The 19,900-nt window shown below is 44.3% G+C and overlaps 1 protein-coding gene across 2 annotated transcripts in view; it reads right to left on the bottom strand.

Annotated features, from left to right (window-relative positions):
• Window positions 1–19,900, bottom strand: part of LOC147892644 (transcription initiation factor TFIID subunit 6-like) — a 90,320-nt gene that overhangs the window by 11,275 nt on the left and 59,145 nt on the right. For both annotated transcript variants that reach the window (XM_087386987.1, XM_087386986.1), the window contains 3 exons: window positions 19,464–19,588; window positions 3,001–3,133; window positions 2,600–2,725 (listed from right to left, as the gene is read on the bottom strand). In XM_087386987.1, coding sequence (XP_087243113.1) covers window positions 2,600–2,725; window positions 3,001–3,133; window positions 19,464–19,588 — 384 coding nt within the window. The remainder of the gene's footprint in view (window positions 1–2,599; window positions 2,726–3,000; window positions 3,134–19,463; window positions 19,589–19,900) is intronic.

Here is a 19,900-nt window from a genome sequence, read left to right as displayed (position 1 = left end):
ACTTGCAGGAAGAGGTTTATGTCAAACAACCTCCTAGATTAAAACTTTCCGGCAATGCACTTCAAGTTTGCAAGCTGAACAAAGCTTTTATGGGCTGAAACAAGCCCCACGTGCATGGTATGCCAAGATTGATGCATTCCTGGCAAGTAAGGGGTTACATAATAGTTCCACGGAAAGCACCCTCTACATCAAGAAGGATGGGGGTGATATTTTGGTCATCATTCTTTTGTAGATGACATGCTGCTCACAGGGTCAAATGAGGAAATAATTGCAAATTTCAAAGCTGAGTTGAAAGCTGAATTTGACATGACAGATTTGGGCATGTTAAATTTTTATTTGGGGATCCAGTTTATCCAAAACAAGCGTGGCATCGTTATGTCTCAATCCAAGTATGTGCAAAAGCTCTTGGATAGGTTCAACATGCATGATTGTAAGCCTATAGCCACTCCCATGGAGCCGGGGCTGAAGCTTACTATGTATGATGCAGATGAATCAATGGACGTCACACTTTACAGCCAGGCTGTTGGATACCTCTTCTATTTGTGCAATACTAGGCCCGATATTCAATATGCAATATCCCAGGTGAGTAGGTATATGCACAGCCCAAAGACTACACATTGGCAGGCTGTAAAACGCATCTTCCATGATTGTAAGCCTATAGCCACTCCCATGGAGCCGGGGCTGAAGCTTACTATGTATGATGCAGATGAATCAATGGACGTCACACTTTACAGCCAGGCTGTTGGATACCTCTTCTATTTGTGCAATACTAGGCCCGATATTCAATATGCAATATCCTAGGTGAGTAGGTATATGCACAGCCCAAAGACTACACATTGGCAGGCTGTAAAACGCATCTTCCGTTATTTGCAAGGCACAAAGTCTTATGGCTTGATGTTTCCCAGGGGGGGTGACTTGCAGATGCATGCTTACAGTGATTCAGATTGGATTGGAGACTATGATACCAGACAGTCCACTAGTGGTAATTGTTTATTTTTGGGCAAAGCTTGCATTTCTTGGCTGAGCAAGAAGCAATCTACAGTGGCTACTTCCTCATGTGAAGCTGAGTACAAGGCTGAGGGCAGCTTTCACAGTGACAGTTGAATGTGTTTGGCTGCAACGTTTGTTCGTCGATCTTCGTCTCTTATTGGAGGGTCCTTCTCCAATTCTCACTGATAGCCAGAGTGCTATAGCAGTGGCAAAGAATCTGTGTTTCATGCTCGCACTAAGCACATTGAGGTTCATTATCATTATGTCAGAGAGAAGTTGCATGCAAGGGAGATCAGTATGATCTATGTGTCAACACATGACAATGTTGCAGACATCTTCACCAAAGCACTTTCACCTGAGAAGTTTGAGGCATTTCGCAGTGCCCTACACTTATCTCCATTTAGGGGCATTCCCTCATTGAGGTTTTTCCCCCTAATTACAGTCCAATCCCTAACTACGGTTAGTGGATAGGATAGGGTTTTGTCACTTAGACAAAACCCCTCAGTACACTTAGGTTTGCTCACACTCTTGCTCTCTACTCTCCATTGTTCACAGGTAACCTCCTACAGACTACTCTTTGTCTATCTCAGCCAAGTACAAAATAGGTTCGTCTCTTGCCAAATGCACATGCAAGGTAGTCAGTTGAGGATACTCCCACGTGAACTAGAGAGTAAGCACAGTAACCATTTGCAATAGCATAAGCATTATTGCACCGGCAAAAAGCCTAAAGGATCAGGGTCAAACAACAATTAGAGTACCATTTTATTACACAGCACTTATAATGGTGAGATACAATCTTCCCCTTACTTCTTTGACAAATCAGTGTTCCTAAGGGTTGTATTGGTTCGTTGTTGAATATTATTGTTGTAGAGTGCTATAAAATATGCCACAATATAGGGCACATGTGCACCCTATTAGGTCTAAGCCATTGTGCAAGGTGAGAGCGTGTATAGTTTAGTTTGCCTACACCCAATAGACCTATGCCATTCTCTTCTCCTCCTTCACATTACTTTCTCGTCCTATGCAAGAACAAATGTTGCCCAGATTCAATCAAGATACTATCATAATGCAGAAAACAACACTAATAATCATGAGATACAATCCCTTACGTCTTTGACAAATCATTGTTCCTAAGGGTGGTATTGGTTCGTTGTTGAATATTATTGTTGTAGAGTGCTATAAAATATGCCACAATATAGGGCACACGTGCACCCTATTAGGTCTAAGCCATTGTGCAAGGTGAGAGCGTGTATAGTTTGCCTACAGCCAACAGACCTATGCATAGTTTGCCTACACCCAACAAACCTGTGCCATTCTCTTCTCCTCCTTCACATTACTTTATCATCCTATGCAAGAATAAATGTTGCCCAAATTCAATCAAGATACTATCATAGCTACTTTCAGCATTAACAAGTGTCATTGTTCGCTAATTGTTAGAAGAAGGCTATAAAGACATATATGTACGTTCGTAAGAATAGAATATATCCAATCTCCAACAATATTTGGCATGTATAAGTACACTCTAATGCAATAGAAACATGATCCCTAACTAGACAAAGCACAGAGCATATTAACTAATACTAAGAAACGCTAAAACAAGTACACTCACCAATAAAGTACTATAAACACGTGTGGCTTCATAACGCTTCATTTCATTCTTTTGTGTTTCAAATGACATTTCTGGAGCCAAAAGCTGGAGGTAAGCCTCCAAATTTGGCAAGATCAACAAGCCCACCTGCAAATGTATGTATCAACCTTTTACTATGCACTCAAATGTTATAAATTGTCGTGTTTGGGCTTAAATGAGTGTATCAACCTTTTACTATAGGCTCTTATAAAATGCAATGCTTGGACTTTTTACCTAAGTGGTGAATATTAATAACTATGATGCATAAAAGATTGAGCCATTGTGAAAATACCACCAATATAATTGATTGTCTCCAACTACTGCATTGCACAATAAATATAGATTTGTCAAGTAACATTACAGCAAAGGAAATGGATTTATACCACACGTGAACCTAAGGCCGCAAGACCTTTGATAGCACCATAGTGTTGGGTCATCGCTCGATTTGGATCCAAAAAAGCATTAAGAAGTGTTCTAGTCACGCGCGGTTGAAGATTATGGTATGCATGTCCAAACCTGAAAATTCACATGCAACATCCAGCTTTTACGATTTGAGACCAGGAGAGAAGAAGGTTGTTGGAAGTATAAAATATCATTGGCATAAACACTAGAATGCTCATCATGTTGTGCACTTGTGTGTAAAAACTCAAATAATTCTTAGCTATACAAAAAAAGGAGCAACAATTCTGATTCTGGACACATGGCTTCACCCATTGAAAAAGACTATGCATAGCATGAACATCTGATAATTGATCTGACCTAGAGGCAATGCGGTAGTACCACTTTGAGATGTGCTAGAAGTGTTGATAAAACTTTAATAACTATGCAAAACATCTCATAGTCCACAAAAGAAGTGTAAGAACATGAAATGTCAACGTAATCATCAATAATAAATAGACAAACTAAATTGTAAAACAACCTATCCTCCTAATCTTACGTTCCAATTGGAATATGGTGCCACAAAATCCTTGGAGACACCGTTGGTAATGTATAAAAATGTAAATAGTTGGTTGTTATGTTGTGTTGGTCACGGATTTATTGGTTCAAGGTCTTTAACGACGGGGTCCAAGATGAATAGAAGACTCTATGGACTTCCATGTGTATTAATGCGGGTTAATTTATTAGCAATACACCTAGGGGCAAGAATGTGGCTAATAAATAATAGATCTGATCATATGATCTAGTGAGAGACATGCTGATCTGAGAAAGGATAGTGAATGCTGGTGCAGCATGTCCATATATGCCATATAGCAAGAGAAAATCAAATCTGCTCATAAAGACTCAATTTTGGCCATAGAATTCAGCTAAGCAATTGAGGGTACTGCTCCACAATTGTAGATGGCTGCCAAGAAGACTCCTCATCAGGTAGACCTCTCCATTTGATAAGATATTCCATGTAGGACTTGTTCCTCAGCACCTGATCTCTAAATTCAAGGATCTTTTCAAGAATATACTCAATTTGGCCCTCTTCATCCATAGGAGGTAGCTCTTCCATAACTTGCTCCTTGGGTCCCAAATACTTCTTGAGCAGTGATACATGGAATACTTTGTGTATTCTAGAGGATGGTGGAAGCTCCAACTCATAAGCCACTTCCCCAACTTTCCTCAAAATCTTGTAAGGTCCATAATACTTATGAGCAAGTTTAACATTGGTATTACCTTTCAAGGAAGCATGCCTAGACTTATGTAATCTGAGAAATACATAATCCCCTTCTTCAAAATGAAGCTCTCTCCTATGCTCATCAGCATAATCCTTCATCCTTGCTTGGGCCCTCACCATATTATCTTTACATTGCTGTAATAGAGCAGTCATGTGAGCCAAATCATCCTTGGCTTGCTGGCTTGTCAATGCTTGATCAATAATGGTTGATGGGACATGAGCTTTACAGCCAAACATGGCTTCAAAAGGGCTCATACCAATTGAAGTATGCTTGGTGGTATTATAACAAAATTCAGCTAGAATTCAGCTAGATGCAACCATTGATCCCACGATGCTTGGGTATCAAAACAAAAATGCCTTAGATACTCTTCCAACCAGCGGTTAACCCTCTCTGTTTGCCCAATGTTCCCATAGAACTGAAAAGCTCTTGCCAAAAATGCCCCATGAACTTAGCATCACGATCACTCACAATTTCCTGAGGGAGTCCATGTAATTTAAACACATTCTCCATGAATTGCTTAGCCACCTTGGAAGCTGTAAATTGGGTCTTAGTAGGAATGAAGTGGGCAGCTTTGGTAAGTCTATCAAAAACCACAAAGATAATGTTCCAACCCTTAGAGGTCACTGGTAGACATGTAATAAAGTCCATGCTGATATGTGTCCATTTACCTTGAGGTATAGGTAGAGGTTGTAGTAGACCAGCTGGCCTCAAATTCAACTCCCTGTTTTGTTGACAAGGCTTACAGCTTTGAACATAAGCAAGAACATCCTTCCAAAGAACATAAGCAAGAACATCCTTCCGAAGTCCCTTCCAGTAAAAACTCCGTTTTACCTTATCATACGTCTTGTTGAGGCCTATATGCCCAGCCATAGGAGATGAGTGAAATTCCTGTAAGATTAGCAGCTTATAGGAGGAATTTTCAGTAAGAAATATTCTAGCATTATACCACAAGAGCCCATTGTGCAACTTGAAATTGGGATATTGCTGACAGTCAGGATCTTGCAAGTCTTGGAACATAGCAGCTGCTTGAGGACCATTGAGATACTCTTCTTGAATGCCATGGATCCAATCTTTATAAACCTCAGTAATAGATGATAAAGTACAAGCCCATATCCTGGAAAGAGAATCTGCCACAATATTTTCTTTGCCCATCTTGTAATCTATGTCAAAGTCATAGTTTTCCACAATGGATAGCCATCTCCTTTGCTTGGGTGATAGAGAAGACTGAGATAGAAAATATCTGAGAGTCTTATGATCAATCTTGACCTTGAAATGGCTGCCATAAATGTAGTGGTGCCACTTTTTGATTGCATGAAGTATTGCCAACATCTGTTGGTCATAAATGTGGAAACTTGACTCCTTGTCATCCAATTTCTGACTTTCAAAGGCAATAACTCCATGACTCTGCTTTAGGACAGCTCCAATGCCCCTTCCACTAGCATCAGCCTCAATTATAAAAGGTTGAGAGAAATCAGGACATACCAAGATAGGCGCTGAAGTTAATGCCTCCTTTAATGCTTCAAAGCTCTTATTGGCACTGTCGGACCATTGGAAAGCATTCTTTTTTAGGAGATCAATGAGGAGCTGCCAATTTGGCAAAATGCCTTATAAACCTTCTATAAAACGATGCTAGACCAAGGAACCCTCTCAGCTGGGTGATATTCTGAGGTATAGGCCAATCCTTTACACACTTCACCTTGCTGGGATCCACCTTGATGCCAGTACTGCTGACAATATGGCCCAAATATTCCACTTCTTCAGCCATGAAAGTGCATTTACTCGATTTGGCATACAACTGGTGTGTCCTCAATACTTCCAATACTTGCTGGACATGCAATAAATGCTCTTCTTTCGTTTTGCTGTAGATCAATATATCATCAAAGAATACCAACACAAATTTATAGAGAAAAGGCTGCAATACCTTGTTCATTAGGGCCTGGAAAGTTGCAGGTGCATTGGTTAGACCAAATCAGTGTCACAAGAAACGTTTCTAGATTTTTATAGGCGTTTCGTCTAGAAACGTTTCTAGATTTTTATAGAAGTTATATATATAATATGCTTCATAAATAATTGTCTTCAGATTCTCGGTACCCCTTGACGGGCACCAGCGTCCCATCACCAGCTATGCACCAGCTGACATACGGAGGATTCCGCTCCGCTCCATTAGTCCTTTTCTTTTCATTGTTACATCCAGATGTATTTGATTATGTATGATCAGACTTAGGATTCAGCACGGGTGATGATGCTCGTTTCAGTAGCTCCACCCTTACTGTGATTTGTATCAGGTTTTTGTTGGAAATAAGTGCACACTAAGTGTACTATTTCCTAGTCTAAGTCTAAGTCTAGTCTTTATGTCTTGAGTGTGTGCCATGTGGCACTTCTACAATTATCCCATAAACACTCTTGCATTATGTCTTGTACTTTGGCCCATATATTCAATGGGTCACATCATTCTAATCTATCAGTCTAGCTTATGTCTTGTCTACACTCTTCTCAAGGTATTTCTTGTCTTTTAGTCTTGTCATTTCATTTCCATTTCCAGTTTCTAGTTCTAGTTCTTTTTCCATATTCCAACATGGTATCAGAGCTAGATTGATTCCTCTTCTCCCTCTTCTCTCTTCTCAAATCTGCCTCCCCCCCCCTCAGATCTGCCTCTTCTCTCTCCTCTCTCCCCTGCTGCAGATCTGCCCTGCCACGCTCCAGATCTGCGTGACTCTGCTGCATTTTTTCTTTTCCTGCTCTAAATTTCTGCGCCCACTCCAAAGATCTGCGCCAGATCTGCGCTTCAGACCTACGCAGCTCAGCTAGATCTGAGCGCCAGATCTGCTGTCACCGACAAATCTGCGCAGCATCCATCTCTGCTCTTCCGTACGACCGCCGTACGCCGCCGTACGCCGTCGTACTTCGTCCTTCCGTACGTCGTCGTACCTCGTCCGTACTCCGCCGTCAGTACTCTGCGCCATCGTCCGTACATCCGTACAGTCCGTACGACTGTACGGAATCCGTACCTGCACAGGCTGAAGACTTCTTCGACTTCATCTGCACGAAGATCTGCTTTCCTTTTTCATCTCTATCTCTGCATGGGATTGAGGTACTAAGCTTTGCCTCTTTCAGTTTTCTGAACAGTCTCCTTTTTTGCTGGTTCCTCCTACTTCGATGGGCTGTCATATGCTATGGCCCTGACCAAGTGGTGAGAGAACCGGCTTCTGGGATCTCTTCCTCTCATTTATTTTCTGCAATATTGTAAGGGAATAGACACTGCCCTTGCATCCTAGCAAGAGGTAAGACCTTCCCACATGGCATCTTCCTCTCATTCTCTCATATCTATCGACAAATTCAATGGGTCCAACTTTCATACTTGGCAGATCAAAATCAAGTGCCATCTTATGAAAGAAGGCCTTTGGGACATTGTTCACCGTGATGCTCCCGAAGGTCCATCTGAGCAAGTTGTTGCTGCCAAGAACGACAAAGCCTATGCTATCATATTGCTCGGCCTTGGAGATGATTACATTCATCACATCTCCGACATACGGTCTGCTCCTCAAGCATGGATCACTTTGGACACTCTTTTTGGAGCCCGATCTAAAAACTCTAAGATTGCACTTATGATCTCATTCTTTGATCTACATATGCAGGAAGGAGCTACTATAGCCTCTCATGTCAATTATCTTCGCAGTCTTATGGTTCAGCTTGCGTCAGTCAAGTCTCCCATCTCCGAAGATATTGCTATTGCTGTGCTTCTCAAAAGCTTACCTGACTCCTATGCTACTCTTGTCACTACCTTCAAGTATCATAATAATCCTTCTCTTGAGGGTATCATCAATGCTCTCCAAGAAGAAGAAAGAACTCAACAACGCAAGGTAACTGACACTGCATTTTTAGCAAAGAAAGGCAGTTCTAAGGTAAGAAAGCCTTGCACCCATTGTGGCAAGACTAATCATGTGGAGAAGGACTGTTTCAAGGCTCATCCATGCACCATTTGTGGCCGTGATAATCACCGGGAGAGGGACTGCTACTCCAAAACCTCTACATCAGCTCCTGCATCTACCTCAGCCCATGTTGCTGCAACATCTCCATCAGCTGATCCTGCTATTCCTTCCTTACATGATGAAAAGTGGGCTTTCTGATTACTTCTATGTTTTGTCTACCACCTTGACCACCGATGATGTAGGTCAAGGGGTTCTAGTGTCTTGGTCTTTCTATTTGTCTACAGTCAGTCTTCTGTCTATCTAGTCTTGTCTGTCTGTCTATTTGTCTATCAATCTGACTATGTTTTAGATCCATCTTGTCCCTACCCTTGTGGACCCATATGAGGATATCACTTGAGGAGGGGTGTCTCAGGATCTTTTGTCTGTCATGTCTTCTATCTTGTCTCTCAGTCTATCAGTCTTTATGTCTGTCCTCTAGTCTTGTCTTTCTGTCTTACTCCTAGTGTCCACTTAAGGAGGGTGTTGGAAATAAGTGCACACTAAGTGTACTATTTCCTAGTCTAAGTCTAAGTCTAGTCTTTATGTCTTGAGTGTGTGCCATGTGGCACTTCTACAATTATCCCATAAACACTCTTGCATTATGTCTTGTACTTTGGCCCATATATTCAATGGGTCACATCATTCTAATCTATCAGTCTAGCTTATGTCTTGTCTACACTCTTCTCAAGGTATTTCTTGTCTTTTAGTCTTGTCATTTCATTTCCATTTCCAGTTTCTAGTTCTAGTTCTTTTTCCATATTCCAACAGTTTTCTTTTAGTCTCATAGACCCATCGGTCTTCCGAAGACTCTAATAAAATTTCTTTCTTTCTTTCTTTCTCTCTCTCTCTCTCAAAAGAGCTCTCAGACTCTCTCTCAAAAGAGCTCTCAGACTCTCTCTCAAAAGAGCTCTCAGATATCCATATTGTGCACACAATGCGCACACATATTACACAGTTGAAAGAGTAAAAAGATGTGTCACGCAGCCTATAGATTGAGGTTTACAAAGACACAGATCTTCCAGTTTACAAATTACTATTAACTAATTAGTTGCAAGTGCATATGGCTGCTAGCATATGCCATGGCCCATAGTTCAAACAAGAGACTTTTAACTTTTCAGAATCAAGTTTCAAGATTCAAGATTCAAGATTCAAAATATAACAAAATGTATTATGTATTACTGTTTACATCATACATGTTACATGTAACATGCCATAATGATATACTGGTAACTGTATGGTACAAACTGTATACATCATCAAAGCCCGTCGCCTGCAAGCCAGCTGCTAACAACTGCAGTGTACACAGTACACTCTAGAGTCTAGTCTCGACTCTCTAGAGCTAGGGACCGCTGCCCTCTCCAAGATCTGCTGCCTCATCACTATCATCATCAGCACTGGAATCAACAGATGGATCTACATCCTCTGTGGAGGAAGAGGAAGTGCCACCCTCGAACCAAGTAGCGGCTCGCAACTGATCTGAGTCCTCTGAGTCCGCACTGTCTACCAATGTCGCCTCCTCCTCTGGCTCATCTCTGCCTGGACGTCCTCGAGATGACGATGCAAGAACAGTTACCTATGATCCCCCTCGTGAGGCTCGTGCTCGACGTTGATAACCACGAATCTGGGGTGTCCCTGTATCCTCTGCAACAGTAGCAGCACATACTCGTGGTGCACGAGCTCGAGCCATCGAACGTGTCTGACGTCGGAATCAAAGCATATCCTGTCACAGGAACTAATAAGCATCGTCATTCTCTCGACTGTGCTGGATGATGGACATGTCGACAGGTTCTAGCTTGATCTTGTCATGATTGACTTGCTTGGGCTTCCACCCGATGCTACCGGTACCATCTGCAGACCTGTACTTCTCAAGTAGACGTAGGTTGGCATTGACATATACCAACCTATTGAGCTGCTCCACGCTCAACCTGACATAGTTTACAAAGCATAAAGAAGTCAATTCTCACGACTTAAGAATTGTTTTTCAAAATGTTACAAGCTTGACGCTATACTATATAGCCTATAGGCTATAAATAAGAACTATAAGAAGCTAGAACTTACTTATTTCTCTTTCTGGTGTGTATGTCTGCACATATGCTCCATATCCTCTCAGTTGGACCTGATGTGCAATCTTGCGAAAGGATGCGGAGAGCTAAGTTCTACAATGAGGGATTCAAAATCCCAAATTTCTCCCACCAAGTAAGAGCCAACAGCCTGTTGTCTCTTTCCTTGGCAATTGCACAGGAGAAATGACCCATGTCATTGCGAAACTCCACTATGTCCTCTTCAATGCTATTGCAATTTGCAATACAGAAGAAGACAATATAAATAATTAGATAAATCATAAATGATAATACAAAGTTAAAAGCACTTAGAAGTTAGTAGTGAGCAGGCTGCAAACTTGTACGCCATGCTACCTCACCTATTTTGGACCGATAAGTCGCATACTTTCTCCAAGTATTGGGTCCATCCGTTCACAAGCACCCGATCATTCCATTTAGCAGGCTCCTTTCACAAGGGATGAAGCATATGTGCAACAGTGTGGATTGGCCTATGAAACCAATCCCATCTCTTCCTCCAAATTCCTAATATGTCATCCTTTCTGAAAATTTACCAAAAGGAATCAAGTTAGAGGCTAGACTCTAGAGCTAGGAGAACTGAGTATTAAACTTACAAGTTTCAACTTATATGTACCTACTCTGGTTGAGGATCTCAATAGGACAATCCTCCGTTGCTTTTCGAAGCTTCAGCATGAACTCGTATAGCAAGCCCATAGTACAACCCTCATGGTCAAAGAGTTGAAGCACGAAGTACAAGGGCTCTATGGACATCTGAATGCAAAGGGCTTCCTGCCAAAACTGATTGTCAAAGACAATCCTCTCGACATTCTGTCCAGCAGGCAATCTCGAGTCACTCCAATCCAACCAATCTGAACTGGTCATCATGCGACGAAGGCTCTCTTTGGTCTTAACCAGCCTACAAATGATAAAGTTTAAACAAATTTAAACAATAAATAATTTGAGGAATTGATCTTTGAATGATGAAAATTGAATCATGATTCATGAATCATACCTGCTAAGAACTAGGAAGATGTAGCCAACGCGTGTCTTTGAGGGTCTCAATAGTTCCCACTTACACTCCCTTCTGAATAGGGCCAGTGCATGTGGCTTACGAGTGATATAAGTCACTAGCTGCATTGCTTTTTCGACCACACTAGACACCCAAGGAAGCTTTCCAATATCCTCCATCATCAAATCAAAAGAGTGTGAGGCACAAGGTGTCCATACTATCTTGGGATACTTCTCCTCAAGAAGACTTCCCATTCTCTTGCAGTTGGAGCCATTATCGATGATGAGTTGCACCACATTGTCCTCACCAACCTCCTTGATGGCTGCCTCAATATGACCCCATATCCACTCTCTGGTGATGTGAAGGCCGGCATGTGAGGCATCAACCACTCTCAAGAATATGCTTCCCACACAACTAGTGACCAAGATATTAATCATGTGTCTCCTCTTCGTGTCACTCCATCCATCGGAGACTATGGTGCATCCATACCAACTCCAAGCTTCCTTGAGTCCCTCCATGTCTTTCTTGATTAATCCCACCTGCTTCTTCAACCGTGTGGTGCGGAGAGTCTCAGAACTAGTAGGTGTAAGGAATGATGCTCCTGCTCTACCAGCAGCTACAAGTGCATGATAAAACTTCTTGTAGGCAGGAGTCCTTGCAACATTGAAGGGAATATTGCAAGCGTAGAAAAACTGCTCCTCTGTAATTGCACCCTCTTGCTTCAGGCGTGGTGCCCAAGCAGCTTGTATCGGAGTAACTCTCGGAGTGATAGCTGCTGGACCACGCGGCCTCTTGGCAGGAGGCCGTGGAGGAGCTGATGGCATAGCGGACAGCCCAACTGATACGGATGCCGATGGAGTGGTACCATATAGAGGCTAAGTAGAGGCACTCCCATGAACTTGTGATGTCAATGTAGATGGAGTATACCCATGCCCCTCCTGCTGTGAATGAGAACACTCCACATTCCCGATATCTGACTGGAATGATGTGAGAGTGACGATTGCCTCTATGCCCAACTTCTGCTGCTCAACCAACACATTAGCTTGAAGAACTTGATCTCTGATCACGGGATGGAGGAGGGATCGAATCTCAGCAAATTTGGATGAGGTACCTCCATATGCCAAGAAGATCCCCTCTGGAATGGCATGGCAAGCACTCTTACCCTGACCTTCGATCCATAAAAAATATGCTTGAACTCGAGGGGCAGATCCCGTCAAAGTGTCACCACAAAACTTGCATACTGACCTCTTCGTGCCAGATGTGCCATATCTCTTTATAAAAACGGTATCCTGCCATACATCCCGTTTTGTGCTTCCACTCGATCCACCGGCACGTCTTGAGGCCATGGTATGGGAGTAGAGAGTAGAGTAGAGTAGATTGTAGAGGGTAGAGTCTAGACCGTAGAGGGTAGAATCTAGACTCTAGAGTAGAGGGTAGAGTAGAGAGTAGAGGCTAGAGGAGAGTAGAGGGTAGAGTAGAGGGTAGAGTAGAGTAGAGTAGAGTAGAGGGTAGGGTAGAGTAGAGGGTAGAGGGTAGACTGTAGAGAAAAGTAAAGGGTAGACCGGAGAGACTAGAGTAGAGGGTAGAGTAGAGTTGAGTAGAGGCCCAAGGGTAGAGTAGAGAGTAGAGAGTAGAGGAGAGTAGAAGGTTACTCGGGTCCATGGGATCCCCTACCTTGTGGATGGGGGTGATGGTGTTGAGTCTCCAGGTGCGAGGGAAGCCAAGGCAAACGTCATTGAATAGCTTTGCTAGGATCGGGGCTAACGTGTCGATCCCATATGCGATAAACTCAGTGCATAGCCCCTCGTGATCCTTCGCTCGGCCATTGTGCAGTTTCAATGTCGCGTCCTTGACTCCCCCTCTGGTGAACAACGTGCAAGTGGTGGGGCGAGGTGTGTGTATCAGATCTGGAGTGGGCTGGTGTGGGACATCATAAAGATGGTGTGCATACGTGTGCCAGACTCTCGTGTCGGTGAGGGGTGATGGGGACCTACGCTCAAGGAATCTCCGCCAAAATTCCTAACAGTTGCTGATGTACAAGATGCGCAGCAACTCCTCCTCATTTCGACGAAGAAATGCATGCTTCTTCCAACGTACGAGACGTCGGTACTTGCGTGCCGTGTCTAGTGTGTTCGAGAGGTGACATCTGGTTTCAAATCGGAGCTGTCGGCGATAAGCCTTGCACTCCGCATCGTACCAATTGTTGCAGGGTACAGAACCAAGAGATGGTGGTCTAGTGGACCGTGTGGTGTGGGGAAAGATTTGGAGGGCAACCTCGTGGAGTGTGCGACTAATCAAGGCAGCACGGTCCTCTATGAGTGGTATGTGATCGATGTAGGCTAGGAGTCTGTTTAGGCATCTAGAGTAGGCCGGTGAGAGACTGTGATCAAAGTGTATGTCATGGTACGTGTCGTGCTTCCTATGTGGTGTGTGTGGTGTGGCTAAGCGTGGGGTGGCGATAGTGAAGAATAGGTATGTGTGATCAACTCCTGGTGGGAGTGGTACTACGGTGAAGTCGGTGATACATGAAGTGAAGGTAGGGGATCCCATGATGTAATCTACTACACTAGTGCCCCCCCCCCCGGTGTGGGAAGCAAGTAAAACCACCTGAGGAGGGCCATAGGTCGAGCCCGTTGTAGATGATGAGATCATGCATCTTGCCTATATCAAGGCGCGTGTCCATATGGTGTAACAAGCCCGTGTCAGTCCAATGAGGTCCTGGTCATACCTGCTCCGTCTAGGTCCATATCTGGTAGCATGATAGAGTCATCTCGGAAGTCCAGGAGTGGTGCCTCGTGCGTGCTTGTCCTGGCGTTGAAGTCCCCAACGAGGAGAACTTCCCCATGGGCTGAAAGGTCTGGGATATCCTGATGTAAGGGTGAGAAAAACCCACAAAAACCAGCTAGTATAAGTTACTAATGTCTGTCGCCAGTTTACAGAGTATCATTTTACCTCACCAAATGCCAGCATTTTCTTGGAGAGGTAGTATAAAGTAACAGAAAGAGTTGAAATCATACAAGCGTGGGTGATGTTGGTTCTGATCCACTCACTGAAGGTATATTAACACACACCAAAAGGTGAACACCAAAACATCACTCACAAAAGGTATATTATCACTTACACACACACACACACACACACACACACACATAGAAAGAAAGATATATTAACGTCCTCGGGAGACCTCACGAGCCTATGGGACAAACACACACCAAAAGGTGAACACCAAAACATCAGTTATAGACTGAGAGTCTCTTGTGAGTGTATATAGCACTCACAAAAGTTATTATAGGTTAACAACAATATACTACAGTCTACTACCAACGATAATCGGCCTGCATTACATCAGTTTAAGACTGAGAGTCTTTAGGCTTGGATTTGAAGTCTCTTATAAGTGCTTTTCCATCTCTGTAAAAAGCCCATTTTCCTTCCTTTCGAGCGTCCTTCACTTTAGCCAATTCAGTGGCCTTCATTTGAGCTGAGTTGGGGTGAGCTCCTCCGCTATCCATATTTTAGTGCCTTTCAGCTTATTGGTTTACTTAAGAATCTTGCTTCTTTTCATCTTGTTCTGGAAGCATACTTTGGCTTGTGTCCCCTCTTGTAAGACAACTATTACGTCTTCAGCATCCCATTCCAGTTGTGGGGTTCTTTCCATGATATTTTCATGTGTTTCCTTTTGAGTTCCTTCAAACCAGCCCTCCGGTAGCCCCCCTATGCGTACAAGTCGTGTATTAGCCACCCTCTTTTCCTGTTCTTGTACTTCTTCATACACATCCGATGTGTTAACTTTAGTGTCCATTGTTGCTGTAATTTCCTGTTTTACTGATTGGAGCTGACTTGTGACCACGTCTTGGACTTTAGTCACCATCTGTGGTGTGGGTGCTGCTGTATTGTGTATCTGCAGTACCTCATGAATAATTTCCTGTTTTCCTTGTGCTTCCCATGCATCTGTTTTCCTCTCTAAAGCTGCAAGTCTAAGCTTGACCTCACGGATTTCCTGCTGTAAGTAATAAATATGCTCTTGTGGGTCTATCATGCTTACAATTCTCTTCTGTTGTAGATAGTTCTTTGCATATGGGGACAGCATCTTTGCAAACACATAGGGGGGAAGCGAGGGGAGAGCTGCAACGGAGGAATATAGTGCTTTTGTCGGGGTCGAGACAAGTGTCTTGATCTTGGGGAAGGCTACAGCTGTCTTGGCATCCCCATCCATAGTGGCCTGCATATATTCAGGCGCCCCTTGCTGTAACTAACCCCCAGGGTTGGGTTTTGGGGCTCATCCCAAACCCTAGGGTTACGTGTCCCTTGCTGAGGCGGACGGTGACTTCTGATAGTGGCAACTGCTGGCTGCTGTTGTGGCGGCGCTGCTGTTGGCGGCTGCTGGTGGTGGCTGAGCGGGTGAGGGAGGCTGAGGCGGGGAGGCTGAGTGGGTGAGGGAGGCTGAGCGGAGGGGCTAGCGGGAGAGAGAGGCTGAGGGAGGGGCTAGCGGGAGAGGCTGAGCGGAGGGGCTAGCGAGAGAGCGAGCGAGAGAGAGAGAGAGAGAGAGAGAGAGAGGCTGAGGGAGGGGCTAGCGGGAGAGGCTGAGCGGAGGAGCTAGTGGGAGAGGCTGAGGGAAGGGCTAGAGAGAGAGAGAGAGAGAGAGAGGGAGAGAGAGAGAGAGCACACCTCACACAGACACCACACTGAGAGGGAGAAAGAAAGAAAGAAAGAAAGTCTATTAATGTCCACTGGAGACCAAAAGGTCTATGGGACAACAAGAAACCCTCTAGTACATCTGCTTTAGGGAGGGCACATGGCAGCTCCCAAGGAGTGCAAAAAGCAACCCCAATTATTTAGAGTACCTACATGATATTCTGGAAGAGTAAACAGCCATACATCAGTTTGACTGAGAGTCTTTTGGTTTTGATTTAAACTCTCTGATTAGTGCTACGCCTTCACGGTAAACTGCCCATTTTCCATCCGTTCTGGCAGCCTTGACTTTAGCTAATTCAGTTGCCTTAAACTTGAGTTGAGTTTGTGTAAGCTCCTCTGCTATCCATCCTTTGGTGCCCTTCAGCTTGTAAGATTGTCGAAGAAGTTTGATCCAAAGAAACAGGTGAACTGCAAGTGATCTCTAGCAAAAGACCCTCTACAGCTAGGGGGAAACCCTCCGCTCAACAGGCTGCTCAAGAGCTGGGCACACCACTCAACCACCTCCCCAACTGAGATGATCAACAAGGATGGAAGAACTCCTCCATCCCAAGGCTGGAAGGACTGCTCCAGAAGATGGAAAACAAGGGGAGGATGGGGGCTATATATAACCCCTGCCCCCCCCTTAGTCGGCTTGCATATAGGGGGGCCAACCAGCCTGATATGAGGGCCGACCCACCCCCTCTAGGGCCGACTACAGGCCCCTAGGGGACCAACCCCCTGGTCTATAACTAGGGCTCCACAAGGCCCTATGCGTGAGGATGCAGCCCTGCCAAAAGAGCTGACTGCCAGGTGCCTAAAGGGCAGACTGGCCTGCTCTCCTCAATGCCCTATAAGGGGCTCAAAGGCAGCCCAGGGGGAGCCTCTACTCCTTCCCAACCACCCCAACCGGCTGCCATTGTCTGCAGCCCTACAAGAGGCTGCCATGTAGCGTGCCCTATGCCTCCAACCAGCAAGCCTAGGTAGCCGACCATCAGGTCAGCCCACCTCAGCCTGAGAAAAGGCACGCACAGGAGGGGCAAGACATGCCTCTAGGCCTAGGTAGACACATGGTGACTATCCTACCCTAGACTACCCTCATGGGGGGCGGGCTCACCCACAACAAGGTCCTCTCTCTGTACTAGCCTAACCTCACAGGCGAGGGGCACACCCACAAGCACTAGCCCTCTCTCACTAGGTGGTTGACCTCCAACACCCCCTCTCAGCTCTTGGTTGGAACACAGACGCCAAGGAACTGGGAGTGCCGCTAGAAAAACTGGACGAATCCGTTGGGTGATACTCCATCACTAAAGACCACCGCAAGTATTGTCAAAGTAACCCCCTCTTGGCACAAAACCACCTCAGCATGATCACTAGAATCCTAGAACTGTTGCTCCTAAGCCACAGGTGCTAGGTACACTCCTCTAGTCTGATATCGGTACGATACATATCTGGTACAACAATCCGACTACTGGTACCAGTACATCACTCCAACAGAAGGAACTCAACAATCATCCAACTGATACTGCCCCCGGTGCAAGGCCTGCTTCTATGCATGGGCACTTGTATCTCAGAGCTAGATATTCTGATACATCTCTGGTACAACAATCCGACTACTGGTACTGGTACATCACTCCAACAAAAGGAACTCAACAATCATCCAACTGATACTGCCCCCGGTGCAAGGCCTGCTTCAATGCATGGGCACTTGTATCTCAGAGCTAGATAGCCCCCTCTCAAGTCCAAACTGGTACACTATCACCATATTGATGAACTTCAGTGCTCCACGAGCTCACAAGGATCAATCAACTATGCCTAGATTAACACACTGGCAATCTGTTGACCCATCCGGATCTCCAGTAGCTCATTAGACCTAGCTACAACAGAACACTAGGAGACCCCCTCTGGATCTACGAAGTCATAACGTCCAAACAAAATACATATTAGTAACATACTGCCACCTGAGTCAGCCGGAACAACTCATGACTCAAGGTCCTGCCTGAAAGCCTTCCTTGGTTATAGACTCCCTTCCCACTGCATTTGTCTGGTAGGTACCGCTGCCACAAACAAGCAAGCAATTCTTCATCTGGATCCGGAAAGCCTACTAGCAATGCATCCTGCCGCGTGCTACTAGAAGGATGGAGTATACGTCGTCGTCGTGGTAACATTGGCCAATTGGTCAACTGGGCGATGGGTCTACGAGACTGTGAGAAACCAGATACAAACAAGCTAAAGGGTGGAGCTACTAAACGAGCATCATCACCCATACCACATGCTACATCATCATCATAGGAACCTCAATACCAAGTCATAACATAATGTCCATATCAATATGACCCTCCCCACCACCACTATCATCATTACAAACCCTAATCCTACACAATACCATGAAGGACCCAACACCCTATGTGACAGTGGTAACATAAAGCCAGAGATAGAGTGTTGTCGACTATCTGTGGGTGCCACTCGATGGGCTCTCTTCTGCGTCGAACCAGGGCTACAGTGACACCAATCGGCCATAACCCAACCCTAAACACGGAAAGGATGTCTCCAAGTGCAATCTGTGTGTCCATCTTCTGTCAGGTCTGTCGAATCGCTGGCTCCAGGTCTCACTCGCGCTGTAGGCCTATGTAGTGATCACTTGTGTGATCTAGCTGGAAAAACTCTGTGATCATGCTCTAAGAAGAGTATGCCAGTGTGCTTCGATGTTCCCTCTGCGATCTAAGTAAGCGCTTTTGATGTCTAACTGCCTCATGGATGAAAGCGGCCAAACACCTCTGGTCTGGAAAGGCAAGGAAGCGGGAGAGTATCCCAAAAGAGGCGGTAAAAGCGGCCTCGGATCTCATAATATACTGTGACACCTGAAGTTGAAATGCTCCTCTAACTTAATCTCCTGTAGCTCACACAAAGTGCATTTGCGCTTCTCCTTGGGTAGTCCCTCAGCTCGCCCACTCTCAATGCGAAGTCGGTGCAAAGAAACCGGGAACTGCCCAATAAAGATCCTCAATGAATGGGGGAGGAGATGAGGAGGACCCCTGGATTGCACTCATTGGATTTCATGTTGGATACTAAACTTTAACCAAGTAGATTACAATAGATACCCAGGGAAAGAATTACGATTCCAAGGAGCACTAATCAACGCTTGCTTAGTGGAAAGAAACTTTGGTAGCCACGAACTATCATAAAGCTGGCATCTTGACTGCACCTTTTACCAGCAAAGATATTTGGTTGCATCTACTGTAAGCCCATCATGTAGTTATAATAACAATAATTCAAAGCGCCAGAATGCTTACCCTTATCTTCATAAAATAATAGTAATTCACTGTCAATTTCTTCTATAGAAATTATCGTAACTGAAGTCAACACTGATACAAACAGAAATTCAAAAGTCGATGAACAATATTTTAGAAGGCCACAATATTTTTGATGGACAAAAAAGGCTCTTTCAAAACAACATCTTTCTATTCTTTAAAAACTTCGTACCGCTTGCAAATGAAAGCAATTAGGTTGGCAGTGTAATCTCGGAGTTCCCAATGGTTTTCCATGAATCTACTACCCAAGCGCTTCGCCACCAGGCATGTCATTACAGATGGCATCAATTGGTGTAGCTGCATATATAAACAAAAATGTTTCAAAGATAGAACTTGAACTTTGGTCACGATAATTAATTTATTGCAGCACAGAAAAGGCATAGCAAACAGCAAAAAGATAAAGTTGTATGCATATGAAGTTAGAATGCCTTTGAAGCCATTAACATATTTAGATTTGGCAGCAACAAGGCTAGATGAAACAAAAACCAGTCAGGGCATGCACTAAATCAAATAAAAGGTGCCAATAAAGCTTCGAAAAGGCAAGAGAAATAGCCACCAATTGGAAGTGTGACACCATCACAAAATTCTGCAGCTTTCACTAAAATGAAT

This window comes from Dipteris shenzhenensis, chromosome 16 (assembly GCF_047967505.1).
Source record: "Dipteris shenzhenensis isolate YYH24624 ecotype China chromosome 16, Dip_SZ_1.0, whole genome shotgun sequence".
NCBI lineage: Eukaryota > Viridiplantae > Streptophyta > Polypodiopsida > Gleicheniales > Dipteridaceae > Dipteris > Dipteris shenzhenensis.
Note: the sequence above shows the minus strand (reverse complement) of the source record. Positions and strands in the feature narration are given on the sequence as shown.